The sequence below is a fragment of the Doryrhamphus excisus genome, linkage group LG6, assembly GCF_037039965.1.
Source record: "Doryrhamphus excisus strain RoL-2023G ecotype Guam linkage group LG6, RoL_Dexc_Guam_v1.1, whole genome shotgun sequence".
Taxonomy (NCBI): Eukaryota; Metazoa; Chordata; class Actinopteri; order Syngnathiformes; family Syngnathidae; genus Doryrhamphus; species Doryrhamphus excisus.
In genome coordinates this window covers 10,393,089-10,407,598 of record NC_136362.1, presented here as the reverse complement: position 1 = coordinate 10,407,598, position 14,510 = coordinate 10,393,089, and the positions used below count along the sequence as shown (strand labels likewise).

The 14,510-nt window shown below is 37.9% G+C and overlaps 2 protein-coding genes across 2 annotated transcripts in view; one reads left to right on the top strand and one right to left on the bottom strand.

Annotated features, from left to right (window-relative positions):
• LOC131125549 (UDP-glucuronosyltransferase 1A1-like) overlaps positions 1-13,426 on the top strand; it is a 62,556-nt gene extending 49,130 nt beyond the window's left edge. Inside the window, exons 8-12 of the mRNA XM_078791389.1 lie at positions 9,055-9,148; positions 9,214-9,339; positions 9,533-9,620; positions 9,699-9,918; positions 12,551-13,426. Of these exons, the coding sequence (XP_078647515.1) occupies positions 9,055-9,148; positions 9,214-9,339; positions 9,533-9,620; positions 9,699-9,918; positions 12,551-12,821 (799 nt within the window). The 3' untranslated portion in view covers positions 12,822-13,426. The remainder of the gene's footprint in view (positions 1-9,054; positions 9,149-9,213; positions 9,340-9,532; positions 9,621-9,698; positions 9,919-12,550) is intronic.
• ndufb3 (NADH:ubiquinone oxidoreductase subunit B3) lies at positions 12,870-14,442 on the bottom strand. Its single transcript, XM_058067202.2, has 3 exons — positions 14,276-14,442; positions 13,182-13,310; positions 12,870-13,105 (listed from the first exon to the last, which is right to left on the bottom strand). The coding sequence occupies exons 1-3, from the start codon at positions 14,353-14,355 to the stop codon at positions 12,952-12,954; spliced, it is 363 nt and encodes a 120-aa protein (XP_057923185.2). The 5' UTR covers positions 14,356-14,442; the 3' UTR covers positions 12,870-12,951.
• Between the last annotated feature and the right edge of the window lie 68 nt (positions 14,443-14,510).

Below are 14,510 nucleotides of genomic sequence, written 5' to 3'. Positions count from 1 at the left end.
TTCACCAGAAAAGTGCGTTAGAAGCAAGTTGAAAAAACTGAAAAAAACGACATACTTTACGTTTTTTGTCAAAAATCACCAAATTTAAAACCTGGCATTTTATGCCGTTTTTGGATGCTCCTGGGTCCCCTGCTGAGGGTGTGTGAGGTTTCCCCTGTTTTTTTCACCAGAAAAGTGCATTAGAAGCAAGTTGAAAAAACTGAAAAAAACGACATTTTTTAACGTTTTTTGTCAAAAATCACCAAATTTAAAACCTGGCATTTTATGCCGTTTTTGGATTCTCCTGGGGCCCCTGTTGAGTGTGTGTGAGGTTTCCCCTGTTTTTTTCACCAGAAAAGTGCGTTAGAAGCAAGTTGAAAAAACTGAAAAAAACGACATACTAACCCCTTACGTTTTTTGTCAAAAATCACCAAATTTAAAACCTGGCATTTTATGCCGTTTTTGGATGCTCCTGGGGCCCCTGTTGAGTGTGTGTGAGGTTTCCCCTGTTTTTTTCACCAGAAAAGTGCGTTAGAAGCAAGTTGAAAAAACTGAAAAAAACGACATACTAACGTTTTTTGTCAAAAATCACCAAATTTAAAACCGGGCATTTTATGTCGTTTTTGGATGCTCCTGGGGCCCCTGTTGAGTGTGTGTGAGGTTTCCCCTGTTTTTTTCACCAGAAAAGTGCGTTAGAAGCAAGTTGAAAAAACTGAAAAAAACGACATACTTTACGTTTTTTGTCAAAAATCACCAAATTTAAAACCGGGCATTTTATGGCCTTTTTGGATGCTCCTGGGGCCCCTGTTGAGTGTGTGTGAGGTTTCCCCTGTTTTTTTCCACCAGAAAAGTGCGTTAGAAGCAAGTTGAAAAAACTGAAAAAAATGAAATTTTTTAACGTTTTTTGTCAAAAATCACCAAATTTAAAACCTGGCATTTTATGCCGTTTTTGGAGGCTCCTGGGGCCCCTGTTGAGTGTGTGTGAGGTTTCCCCTGTTTTTTTCACCAGAAAAGTGCGTTAGAAGCAAGTTGAAAAAACTGAAAAAAACAACATACTTTACGTTTTTTGTCAAAAATCACCAAATTTAAAACCTGGCATTTTATACCGTTTTTGGATGCTCCTGGGGCCCCTGTTGAGTGTGTGTGAGGTTTCCCCTGTTTTTTTCACCAGAAAAGTGTGTTAGAAGCAAGTTGAAAAAAATGAAAAAAACCACATACTAACCCCTTACGTTTTTTGTCAAAAATCACCAAATTTAAAACCTGGCATTTTATGCCGTTTTTTGATGCTCCTGGGGCCCCTGTTGAGTGTGTGTGAGGTTTCCCCTGTTTTTTTTCACCAGAAAAGTGCGTTAGAAGCAAGTTGAAAAAACTGAAAAAAACAACATACTTTACGTTTTTTGTCAAAAATCACCAAATTTAAAACCTGGCATTTTATGCCGTTTTTGGATGCTCCTGGGGCCCCTGTTGAGTGTGTGTGAGGTTTCCCCTGTTTTTTTTCACCAGAAAAGTGCGTTAGAAGCAAGTTGAAAAAACTGAAAAAAACGAAATTTTCTAACGTTTTTTGTCAAAAATCACCAAATTTAAAACCTGGCATTTTATGCCGTTTTTGGATGCTCCTGGGGCCCCTGTTGAGTGTGTGTGAGATTTCCCCTGTTTTTTTCACCAGAAAAGTGCGTTAGAAGCAAGTTGAAAAAACTGAAAAAAACGAAATTTTCTAAAGTTTTTTGTCAAAAATCACCAAATTTAAAACCTGGCATTTTATGCCGTTTTTGGATGCTCCTGGGGCCCCTGTTGAGTGTGTGTGAGGTTTCCCCTGTTTTTTTCACCAGAAAAGTGCGTTGGAAGCAAGTTGAAAAAAGTGAAAAAAACAACATACTTTATGTTTTTTTTCAAAAATCACCAAATTTAAAACCTGTCATTTTATGCCGTTTTTTGATGCTCCTGGGGCCCCTGTTGAGTGTGTGTGAGGTTTCCCCTGTTTTTTTCACCAGAAAAGTGCGTTGGAAGCAAGTTGAAAAAAGTGAAAAAAACAACATACTTTATGTTTTTTTTCAAAAATCACCAAATTTAAAACCTGTCATTTTATGCCGTTTTTTGATGCTCCTGGGGCCCCTGTTGAGTGTGTGTGAGGTTTCCCCTGTTTTTTTCACCAGAAAAGTGCGTTAGAAGCAAGTTGAAAAAACTGAAAAAAACAACATACTTTACGTTTTTTGTCAAAAATCACCAAATTTAAAACCTGGCATTTTATGCCGTTTTTGGATGCTCCTGGGTCCCCTGTTGAGGGTGTGTGAGGTTTCCCCTGTTTCTTTCACCAGAAAAGTGCATTAGAAGCAAGTAGAAAAAACTGAAAAAAACGACATACTAACCCCTTACGTTTTTTGTCAAAAATCACCAAATTTAAAACCTGGCATTTTATGCCGTTTTTGGATGCTCCTGGGGCCCCTGTTGAGTGTGTGTGAGGTTTCCCCTGTTTTTTTCACCAGAAAAGTGCGTTAGAAGCAAGTTGAAAAAACTGAAAAAAACGACATACTAACGTTTTTTGTCAAAAATCACCAAATTTAAAACCGGGCATTTTATGTCGTTTTTGGATGCTCCTGGGGCCCCTGTTGAGTGTGTGTGAGGTTTCCCCTGTTTTTTTCACCAGAAAAGTGCGTTAGAAGCAAGTTGAAAAAACTGAAAAAAACGACATACTTTACGTTTTTTGTCAAAAATCACCAAATTTAAAACCGGGCATTTTATGGCCTTTTTGGATGCTCCTGGGGCCCCTGTTGAGTGTGTGTGAGGTTTCCCCTGTTTTTTTCCACCAGAAAAGTGCGTTAGAAGCAAGTTGAAAAAACTGAAAAAAATGAAATTTTTTAACGTTTTTTGTCAAAAATCACCAAATTTAAAACCTGGCATTTTATGCCGTTTTTGGAGGCTCCTGGGGCCCCTGTTGAGTGTGTGTGAGGTTTCCCCTGTTTTTTTCACCAGAAAAGTGCGTTAGAAGCAAGTTGAAAAAACTGAAAAAAACAACATACTTTACGTTTTTTGTCAAAAATCACCAAATTTAAAACCTGGCATTTTATACCGTTTTTGGATGCTCCTGGGGCCCCTGTTGAGTGTGTGTGAGGTTTCCCCTGTTTTTTTCACCAGAAAAGTGTGTTAGAAGCAAGTTGAAAAAAATGAAAAAAACCACATACTAACCCCTTACGTTTTTTGTCAAAAATCACCAAATTTAAAACCTGGCATTTTATGCCGTTTTTTGATGCTCCTGGGGCCCCTGTTGAGTGTGTGTGAGGTTTCCCCTGTTTTTTTTCACCAGAAAAGTGCGTTAGAAGCAAGTTGAAAAAACTGAAAAAAACAACATACTTTACGTTTTTTGTCAAAAATCACCAAATTTAAAACCTGGCATTTTATGCCGTTTTTGGATGCTCCTGGGGCCCCTGTTGAGTGTGTGTGAGGTTTCCCCTGTTTTTTTTCACCAGAAAAGTGCGTTAGAAGCAAGTTGAAAAAACTGAAAAAAACGACATACTAACGTTTTTTGTCAAAAATCACCAAATTTAAAACCGGGCATTTTATGTCGTTTTTGGATGCTCCTGGGGCCCCTGTTGAGTGTGTGTGAGGTTTCCCCTGTTTTTTTCACCAGAAAAGTGCGTTAGAAGCAAGTTGAAAAAACTGAAAAAAACGACATACTTTACGTTTTTTGTCAAAAATCACCAAATTTAAAACCGGGCATTTTATGGCCTTTTTGGATGCTCCTGGGGCCCCTGTTGAGTGTGTGTGAGGTTTCCCCTGTTTTTTTCCACCAGAAAAGTGCGTTAGAAGCAAGTTGAAAAAACTGAAAAAAATGAAATTTTTTAACGTTTTTTGTCAAAAATCACCAAATTTAAAACCTGGCATTTTATGCCGTTTTTGGAGGCTCCTGGGGCCCCTGTTGAGTGTGTGTGAGGTTTCCCCTGTTTTTTTCACCAGAAAAGTGCGTTAGAAGCAAGTTGAAAAAACTGAAAAAAACAACATACTTTACGTTTTTTGTCAAAAATCACCAAATTTAAAACCTGGCATTTTATACCGTTTTTGGATGCTCCTGGGGCCCCTGTTGAGTGTGTGTGAGGTTTCCCCTGTTTTTTTCACCAGAAAAGTGTGTTAGAAGCAAGTTGAAAAAAATGAAAAAAACCACATACTAACCCCTTACGTTTTTTGTCAAAAATCACCAAATTTAAAACCTGGCATTTTATGCCGTTTTTTGATGCTCCTGGGGCCCCTGTTGAGTGTGTGTGAGGTTTCCCCTGTTTTTTTTCACCAGAAAAGTGCGTTAGAAGCAAGTTGAAAAAACTGAAAAAAACAACATACTTTACGTTTTTTGTCAAAAATCACCAAATTTAAAACCTGGCATTTTATGCCGTTTTTGGATGCTCCTGGGGCCCCTGTTGAGTGTGTGTGAGGTTTCCCCTGTTTTTTTTCACCAGAAAAGTGCGTTAGAAGCAAGTTGAAAAAACTGAAAAAAACGAAATTTTCTAACGTTTTTTGTCAAAAATCACCAAATTTAAAACCTGGCATTTTATGCCGTTTTTGGATGCTCCTGGGGCCCCTGTTGAGTGTGTGTGAGATTTCCCCTGTTTTTTTCACCAGAAAAGTGCGTTAGAAGCAAGTTGAAAAAACTGAAAAAAACGAAATTTTCTAAAGTTTTTTGTCAAAAATCACCAAATTTAAAACCTGGCATTTTATGCCGTTTTTGGATGCTCCTGGGGCCCCTGTTGAGTGTGTGTGAGGTTTCCCCTGTTTTTTTCACCAGAAAAGTGCGTTGGAAGCAAGTTGAAAAAAGTGAAAAAAACAACATACTTTATGTTTTTTTTCAAAAATCACCAAATTTAAAACCTGTCATTTTATGCCGTTTTTTGATGCTCCTGGGGCCCCTGTTGAGTGTGTGTGAGGTTTCCCCTGTTTTTTTCACCAGAAAAGTGCGTTGGAAGCAAGTTGAAAAAAGTGAAAAAAACAACATACTTTATGTTTTTTTTCAAAAATCACCAAATTTAAAACCTGTCATTTTATGCCGTTTTTTGATGCTCCTGGGGCCCCTGTTGAGTGTGTGTGAGGTTTCCCCTGTTTTTTTCACCAGAAAAGTGCGTTAGAAGCAAGTTGAAAAAACTGAAAAAAACAACATACTTTACGTTTTTTGTCAAAAATCACCAAATTTAAAACCTGGCATTTTATGCCGTTTTTGGATGCTCCTGGGTCCCCTGTTGAGGGTGTGTGAGGTTTCCCCTGTTTCTTTCACCAGAAAAGTGCATTAGAAGCAAGTAGAAAAAACTGAAAAAAACGACATACTAACCCCTTACGTTTTTTGTCAAAAATCACCAAATTTAAAACCTGGCATTTTATACCGTTTTTGGATGCTCCTGGGGCCCCTGTTGAGTGTGTGTGAGGTTTCCCCTGTTTTTTTCACTAGAAAAGTGTGTTAGAAGCAAGTTGAAAAAAATGAAAAAAACCACATACTAACCCCTTACGTTTTTTGTCAAAAATCACCAAATTTAAAACCTGGCATTTTATGCCGTTTTTTGATGCTCCTGGGGCCCCTGTTGAGTGTGTGTGAGGTTTCCCCTGTTTTTTTCACCAGAAAAGTGCGTTAGAAGCAAGTTGAAAAAACTGAAAAAAACGACATACTAACCCCTTACATTTTTTGTCAAAAATCACCAAATTTAAAACCTGGCATTTTATGCCGTTTTTTGATGCTCCTGGGGCCCCTGTTGAGTGTGTGTGAGGTTTCCCCTGTTTTTTTCCACCAGAAAAGTGCGTTAGAAGCAAGTTGAAAAAACTGAAAAAAACGACATTTTTTCACGTTTTTTGTCAAAAATCACAAAATGTAAAACCTGGCACTTTATGCCGTTTTTGGATGCTCCTGGGGCCACTGTTGAGTGTGTGTGAGGTTTCCCCTGTTTTTTTCACCAGAAAAGTGCGTTAGAAGCAAGTTGAAAAAACTGAAAAAAACGACATACTAACCCCTTACGTTTTTTGTCAAAAATCACCAAATTTAAAACCTGGCATTTTATGCCGTTTTTGGATGCTCCTGGGGCCCCTGTTGAGTGTGTGTGAGGTTTCCCCTGTTTTTTTCACCAGAAAAGTGCGTTAGAAGCAAGTTGAAAAAACTGATAAAAACGACATTTTTTTACGTTTTTTGTCAAAAATCACCAAATTTTAAACCTGGCATTTTATGCCGTTTTTGGATGCTCCTGGGGCCCCTGTTGAGTGTGTGTGAGGTTTCCCCTGTTTTTTTCACCAGAAAAGTGCGTTAGAAGCAAGTTGAAAAAACTGAAAAAAACGACATACTAACCCCTTACGTTTTTTGTCAAAAATCACCAAATTTAAAACCTGGCATTTTATGCCGTTTTTGGATGCTCCTGGGGCCCCTGTTGAGTGTGTGTGAGGTTTCCCCTGTTTTTTTCACCAGAAAAGTGCGTTAGAAGCAAGTTGAAAAAACTGAAAAAAACAACATACTTTACGTTTTTTTGTCAAAAATCACCAAATTTAAAACCTGGCATTTTATGCCGTTTTTGGATGCTCCTGGGTCCCCTGTTGAGGGTGTGTGAGGTTTCCCCTGTTTCTTTCACCAGAAAAGTGCATTAGAAGCAAGTAGAAAAAACTGAAAAAAACGACATACTAACCCCTTACGTTTTTTGTCAAAAATCACCAAATTTAAAACCTGGCATTTTATGCCGTTTTTTGATGCTCCTGGGGCCCCTGTTGAGTGTGTGTGAGGTTTCCCCTGTTTTTTTCACCAGAAAAGTGCGTTAGAAGCAAGTTGAAAAAACTGAAAAAAAACGAAATTTTCTAACGTTTTTTGTCAAAAATCACCAAATTTAAAACCTGGCATTTTATGCCGTTTTTGGATGCTCCTGGGGCCCCTGTTGAGTGTGTGTGAGGTTTCCCCTGTTTTTTTCACCAGAAAAGTGCGTTAGAAGCAAGTTGAAAAAACTGAAAAAAACGACATACTTTACGTTTTTTGTCAAAAATCACCAAATTTAAAACCGGGCATTTTATGGCGTTTTTGGATGCTCCTGGGGCCCCTGTTGAGTGTGTGTGAGGTTTCCCCTGTTTTTTTCACCAGAAAAGTGCGTTAGAAGCAAGTTGAAAAAACTGAAAAAAACGACATACTAACCCCTTACGTTTTTTGTCAAAAATCACCAAATTTAAAACCTGGCATTTTATGCCGTTTTTTGATGCTCCTGGGGCCCCTGTTGAGTGTGTGTGAGGTTTCCCCTGTTTTTTTTCACCAGAAAAGTGCGTTAGAAGCAAGTTGAAAAAACTGAAAAAAACGAAATTTTTTCACGTTTTTTTGTCAAAAATCACAAAATGTAAAACCTGGCACTTTATGCCGTTTTTGGATGCTCCTGGGGCCACTGTTGAGTGTGTGTGAGGTTTCCCCTGTTTTTTTCACCAGAAAAGTGCGTTAGAAGCAAGTTGAAAAAACTGATAAAAACGACATTTTTTTACGTTTTTTGTCAAAAATCACCAAATTTTAAACCTGGCATTTTATGCCGTTTTTGGATGCTCCTGGGGCCCCTGTTGAGTGTGTGTGAGGTTTCCCCTGTTTTTTTCACCAGAAAAGTGCGTTAGAAGCAAGTTGAAAAAACTGAAAAAAACGACATACTAACCCCTTACGTTTTTTGTCAAAAATCACCAAATTTAAAACCTGGCATTTTATGCCGTTTTTGGATGCTCCTGGGGCCCCTGTTGAGTGTGTGTGAGGTTTCCCCTGTTTTTTTCACCAGAAAAGTGCGTTAGAAGCAAGTTGAAAAAACTGAAAAAAAACGAAATTTTCTAACGTTTTTTGTCAAAAATCACCAAATTTAAAACCTGGCATTTTATGCCGTTTTTGGATGCTCCTGGGGCCCCTGTTGAGTGTGTGTGAGGTTTCCCCTGTTTTTTTCACCAGAAAAGTGCGTTAGAAGCAAGTTGAAAAAACTGAAAAAAACGACATACTTTACGTTTTTTGTCAAAAATCACCAAATTTAAAACCGGGCATTTTATGGCGTTTTTGGATGCTCCTGGGGCCCCTGTTGAGTGTGTGTGAGGTTTCCCCTGTTTTTTTCACCAGAAAAGTGCGTTAGAAGCAAGTTGAAAAAACTGAAAAAAACGACATACTTTATGATTTTTGTCAAAAATCACCAAATTTAAAACCTGGCATTATATGCCATTTTTGGATGCTCCTGGGCCCCTGTTGAGTGTGTGTGAGGTTTCCCCTGTTTTTTTCCACCAGAAAAGTGCGTTAGAAGCAAGTTGAAAAAACTGAAAAAAACGACATTTTTTACGTTTTTTGTCAAAAATCACCAAATTTAAAACCTGGCATTTTATGCCGTTTTTGGATGCTCCTGGGGCCCCTGTTGAGTGTGTGTGAGGTTTCCCCTGTTTTTTTCACCAGAAAAGTGCGTTAGAAGCAAGTTGAAAAAACTGAAAAAAACGACATTTTTTAACGTTTTTTGTCAAAAATCACCAAATTTAAAACCTGGCATTTTATGCCGTTTTTGGAGGCTCCTGGGGCCCCTGTTGAGTGTGTGTGAGGTTTCCCCTGTTTTTTTCACCAGAAAAGTGCGTTAGAAGCAAGTTGAAAAAACTGAAAAAAACGACATTTTTTCATGTTTTTTGTCAAAAATCACTAAATTTAAAACCTGGCATTTTATGCCGTTTTTGGATGCTCCTGGGGCCCCTGTTGAGTGTGTGTGAGGTTTCCCCTGTTTTTTTTCACCAGAAAAGTGCGTTAGAAGCAAGTTGAAAAAACTGAAAAAAACGAAATTTTCTAACGTTTTTTGTCAAAAATCACCAAATTTAAAACCTGGCATTTTATGCCGTTTTTGGATGCTCCTGGGGCCCCTGTTGAGTGTGTGTGAGGTTTCCCCTGTTTTTTTCACCAGAAAAGTGCGTTGGAAGCAAGTTGAAAAAAGTGAAAAAAACAACATACTAACCCCTTACGTTTTTTGTCAAATAAGGGGTTAGTATGTCGTTTTTTTCAGTTTTTTCAACTTGCTTCTAACGCACTTTTCTGGTGAAAAAAACAGGTGTGAGGTTTCAATCAGTCACTCTGACGCCATCGTCTGCAAACAGGATCGACTTCACACTGGAGTTCCCGCGACCGCTCATGCCCAACATGGTGCCGGTGGGGGGCATTAACTGCAACGTGAGAAAACCTTTGCCCGAGGTAAGGCGTTGTGATTCTGTGTCATAAATCCTGAATGACAAGGCACATTTCTTTCTGTGCTGAAGGATCTGGAGCCCTGGGTGTCAGGAGAGCACGGCTTTGTGGTGTTCACGCTGGGCACCGCCGTGCCAGAAATGCCGGAAGAGATCACCAACGTCTTTCTTGAAGCATTCAGGCAGATTCCACAGAAGGTCAGAGACGCCAGTGTTGTGGACATGTCAACCTATTTTAGCTTCTTCTCAACATCACAATAACTCAGCCTGGAAGTAGACGGCCATCAAGAAGCACCCGAATATGAAATAATAAAATAAGTCATGTGAAAGCCAACCCGCACATCACGTCCAGACGGCTGAGCGTAGCATTGAAATGGTTTTACTTTGACAGGTCATATGGAGATATACTGGATCTGTTTCTGGCAATATACCAGAAAATGTCAAGATGATGAACTGGGTGCCCCAGAACGACTTACTAGGTAATTAATTACTATATTGAATCTACGCATATCATTTTCCGTACTGTTATTGTCCTTCCCTGTCCGACTTTTAAAAAGCCCATCGTGGAATTCGGGCTTTCATCACTCATGCCGGCTCACACGGTCTCTTTGAGGGACTTTGTCACGCCGTTCCCATGGTGATGGTACCAATCGCCGGAGACCAGCCTGACAACGCCGAAAGGTTGGCGAGTAAAGGAGCGGGGGTCGTGTTGGATATCACCGCCATGACTCCAGAAGATCTGCTGCAGGCACTGAATGAGGTCATCAACAACACCGGGTGAGGCTTTTTTTTTTCCTCCAACGTGAGCACCCAGGTGGATCCTAGTATCCTACGAGTATTCGGGCCACATTGGGAAAAAAATATATGAAGTGTTTGAGAATAAGGTTTTTAAAATCATAAATTTACGAGGAAAAAAAACATAATATTATGACAAAAAAGTCCTAAATTACGAGGAATAAAGTCGTAAGATTACAAGAATAAAGTAGAAATTTTATGCTAATAAAGTGGGGCTATTCTGACAATAAAGTTGTAATATTACGAGTTTATTCTCGTAAAATTTAGTGAAAAAAGTCAGGCTATTATGAGAATAAATTTGTATATTTATGAGAATAAGTGTTTTGCGAGAAAAATCTAAATTCACGAGAAAAAAAAACAAGAATAAAATGGCTAATTTACGAGAATAAACTTCGAAAATTACAAGTTTATGAGAATAACGTAAATTTACAAGAATACGGGCGCAAGATTCCAAGAATAAAGTTGGAAGATTAAGAGAATTAAATTCGTAATTTTACGATAAAATGTGGCTGTTATGACAATAAAGTTGTAATATTACTGAGTTTATTATTGAGTTTATTCTCGTAAAATTTATTTAAAAAAAACTGTCAGGCTATTATGAGAATAAATTTGTAGATTTATGAGAACAAGTGTTTGCGAGAATAATCTAAATTTACGGGAAAAAAGTCGGACTATGAGAATATTTTTTTCAACAAGAATAAAGTTGCAATTTACGAGAATAAACTTCGAAAATATAGTATACAGTTGTAAGTTTACGAGAATAACGTTGTAAATTTACAAGAATACAGGCGCAACCGTCCAAGAATAAAGTTGTAAGATTACAAGAATTAAAGTCGTAATTTTTTGATAAAATGGGGCTGTTATGACAATAAAGTTATAATATTACTGACTTTATTATTGAGTTTATTCTCATAAAATGTATTGAAAAACAGTCAGGCTATTATGAGAATAAATTTGATTTATGAGAATAAGTGTTGTTAATCTAAATTTACGAGAAAAAAATCTAACTATGAGAATATTTTTGTAAACAAGAATAAAGTCGAAATTTACGAGAATAAACTACGAGAATCACGTAAATTTACGACAATAAGGTAATAAATTACAAGAATCAAGTTGTAAAATTACGAGAATGAAGTTAGATTGCTTGTGATAATAAAGTTGTAAATTTATGATAAAAAGTCGCACTATTACGAGAAAAAAGTCATACATTTACAAGAATAAACTCGTAATATTACGAGAATAGAGTCATAAGATTACAAGAATACACTCAGAAATTTACAAGAAAAAAGTCAAACTCCTGCGAGAATAAAGTCATAAATTTACGAAAATAACGCAAAATATTACAAGAATACAGTCAGAAGGTTACAAGAATAAAGTCGTAAATTTATGTGGAAAAAGTCTGACTATGTGAATATTTTTTTTTTGTTAAATTACAAGAATAAACTCTTAACATTATGAGCATACAGTCGTAGAATTTAGTTTACGAGAACAAAGTCATCAATTTACGGGGCAAGAGTCGTAATGTTACGAGAATACAGGAGTAGGATTACGAAAATAAAGTCACTTTTCAAGAATAAGGTCATAAATTACAAGAATAATGTAAGATTATGGGAAAAAAGTTAGATTGTTTACGAGAATAAAGTCATATATTTACAAGATAAAAGTCAAGTCAAACTCCTGCGAGAATAAAGTCCTAAATTTACGAAAATAACTCGAAATATTACAAGAATACAGTCGTAAATTTATGTGGAAAAAGTCTGACTATGTCAATATTTTTTTTGTTAAATTACGAGAATAAACTCTTAATATTATGAGCATACAGTCGTAGAATTTAGTTTACGAAAACAAAGTCGTCAATTTACGAGGCAAAAGTCGTAATGTTACGAGAATACAGGAGTAGGATTACAAAAAAAAAGTAACTTTTCAAGAATAAGGTCAGAAATTACAAGAATAATGTAAGATTAATGTAAGATTACGGGAAAAAAGTTAGATTGTTTACGAGAATAAAGTCATATATTTATGAGATAAAAGTCAAGTCAAACTCCTGCGAGAATAAAGTCCTAAATTTACGAAAATAACTCAGAATATTACAAGAATACAGTCGTAAATTTATGTGGAAAAAGTCTGACTGTCAATATTTTTTTGTTAAATTACGAGAATAAACTCTTAATATTATGAGCATACAGTCGTAGAATTTAGTTTACGAAAACAAAGTCGTCAATTTACGAGGCAAAAGTCGTAATGTTACGAGAATACAGGAGTAGGATTACGAAAATAGTCACTTTTCAAGAATAAGGTCATAAATTACAAGAATAATGTAAGATTAATGTAAGATTACGGGAAAAAAGTTAAAGATTGTTTACGAGAATAAAGTCGTACATTTACAAAATAAAAGTCATACAATTACGATAATACAGGTGTAACATTACAAGAATAAAGTTAGATTGTTTAGGAGAATAAACATTGGTAAGCTTTGTTTTCCATGTGGCCCTAATACTCCGTGGTATGCCAAGCCTGCAACATAATCTACATGTTTTTTTCTCTGATTATTTCTTCTTCAACGTGGCGCCGATAATCGTCGCTAGAATCCAACTAAAGGCTGTTATTTTGCTAGGTACAAGGACACCATGAGGCGGCTATCTGCGCTGCATAAAGATCGTCCTGTTGATCCGTTGGACCTTTCGGTGTACTGGACAGAATATGTGATGCGGCATAAAGGGGCTGAACATCTTCAAGCTGCTGTTAAAGACCTCAACTGGTTCCAGTACTTCTGTCTGGACGTGATAGCGCTACTGGCTACGATACTGCTGCTTTTTATCATATTGACGGTGAAATGTTTGAAGCTTTGCTGTCGGAAAGTGAGCAGAAAGAGGAAGCGAGACTAAAGCGCCGGGTAGCGACTACGATATGACGAGATATAATCGGTAAAGCTGTGTGGTGATGAAAAGAGAATTTAATTACATATTTAGAATCAAATGAGGTTTTTATCTGGAGATGATGTGTTCAGGTGTTCAATTAGTGGTGGCCGCCCTTCTTGGGTGGGAACAGGGCGTACTCCACAGCAAGCGCAACGGTAAAGGCGGCAAATCCCCACTTGAATCCTTTCAGCAACACGTCGGACAGAGTCACGGCACGGGCAAAGCCGCCAGAGTACCTCCACGCCTCGTTGCTATGGGATTAAGGAAGGGAAAGAAACAGGATGATTTCAGGAAGTAATCACAGCGCAAACATGTTTAAACGCTCACCGTGCCCATGGGTCCTTAATGCCCCTGGCTGCCAACCTCTGCTGCGTGAACTCCAATGGCGTGCCTTGCACCTTCCACTGTCGCCAGTCCGGCATGGACATCTTGCTGTGACCGTGGTCACCTCCCATACTGACAACAATTGGATTTAATGTACACCAATGATTAAAATGTTATATTTTGTTATATGCAATATTTTGACTGTAACAGCCCAAGTCATGCTCTCAGGAATTAAACATATGCATTTTAAGTAAGCTCCAAGCCTGCATTTCTTTATTACGCCGCCATGTTGTGTAGCACAACTTGGCATCTCAGCGTGCGCAGTGTATAAGCATAAATAGGTAGTTTACAGTCGCACAGAAGGGTATTTTAATGCCTTATCGCGTCCAGAATTTCAGAAATTTTCAGTAAAAACGTCAAAAGTCAAACAAACAAGGTAGTGATACACAAGATGGCGGACTCGCGGCGACAAAAACGTACGGCTCGTGAGTTTTCTACGTAATGTATTTCTGTGGTGCCGACGACTAAATATGTTGGTCGCGTTTTATGACGTCATTGTGCTTGTTTTGCGTTGTTTTACCGCCACCCACTGGATTGGATTGCTAGTGCCAGTGCGTACATCCCAATACATACATCAAATTACCGTGAACTTTGAGGTGCGGAGGAAACGCAAACCACATGCAATAATGGCATTGGGATGTACTTTTGTCATGTTTCTATATTTTCATTAAAACACGTAGCTGAGCGATGCTATTTTGAAAGACTACAAGACTATGTAAACAGTACATAGACGTTATAGTGTATAGTAGCTTACGCTTGGACATAGTATACGTTAATGATAGACTAAATGGTGGCTTAGCTTGAATTCCATAAATAAACAGACTCATTCTTGAGACTAAAACGTCAAAAGCGGCTCGGGCTAGCGTTAGCTACGTATGTGACGCTACGTTAGCAAAGATTAAGCCATATTTCTGCGGTGCAACACGAACTTCTATGATTAAAACATTGCCGCCATCCCGTGTAACATAACTTTCGAGAGTTTTTAATTTTAAGTTCAAGTGTAATAATTATTTTGTAAAAAAAGTCATATACTGTACCTCAATCGTGTGTTGTGACCTCTGCTATTGCGCGGTTGCGACAGTTGCTGTTGATGTACGGCAGAAGTACGGCGAGTCATTCGGGACAAAAAGCACACAGTAGCTGAATGCGCTTTTTTTTTTACTTTTGTCAAATGGACTTGACGCCTGATTGATGACCATTCAGGTTATATTCGTAGGCTCCAGCAGCCTTATTCTATCAGCATAAGCAGTAGAAACATGTGGAAAAACCTAC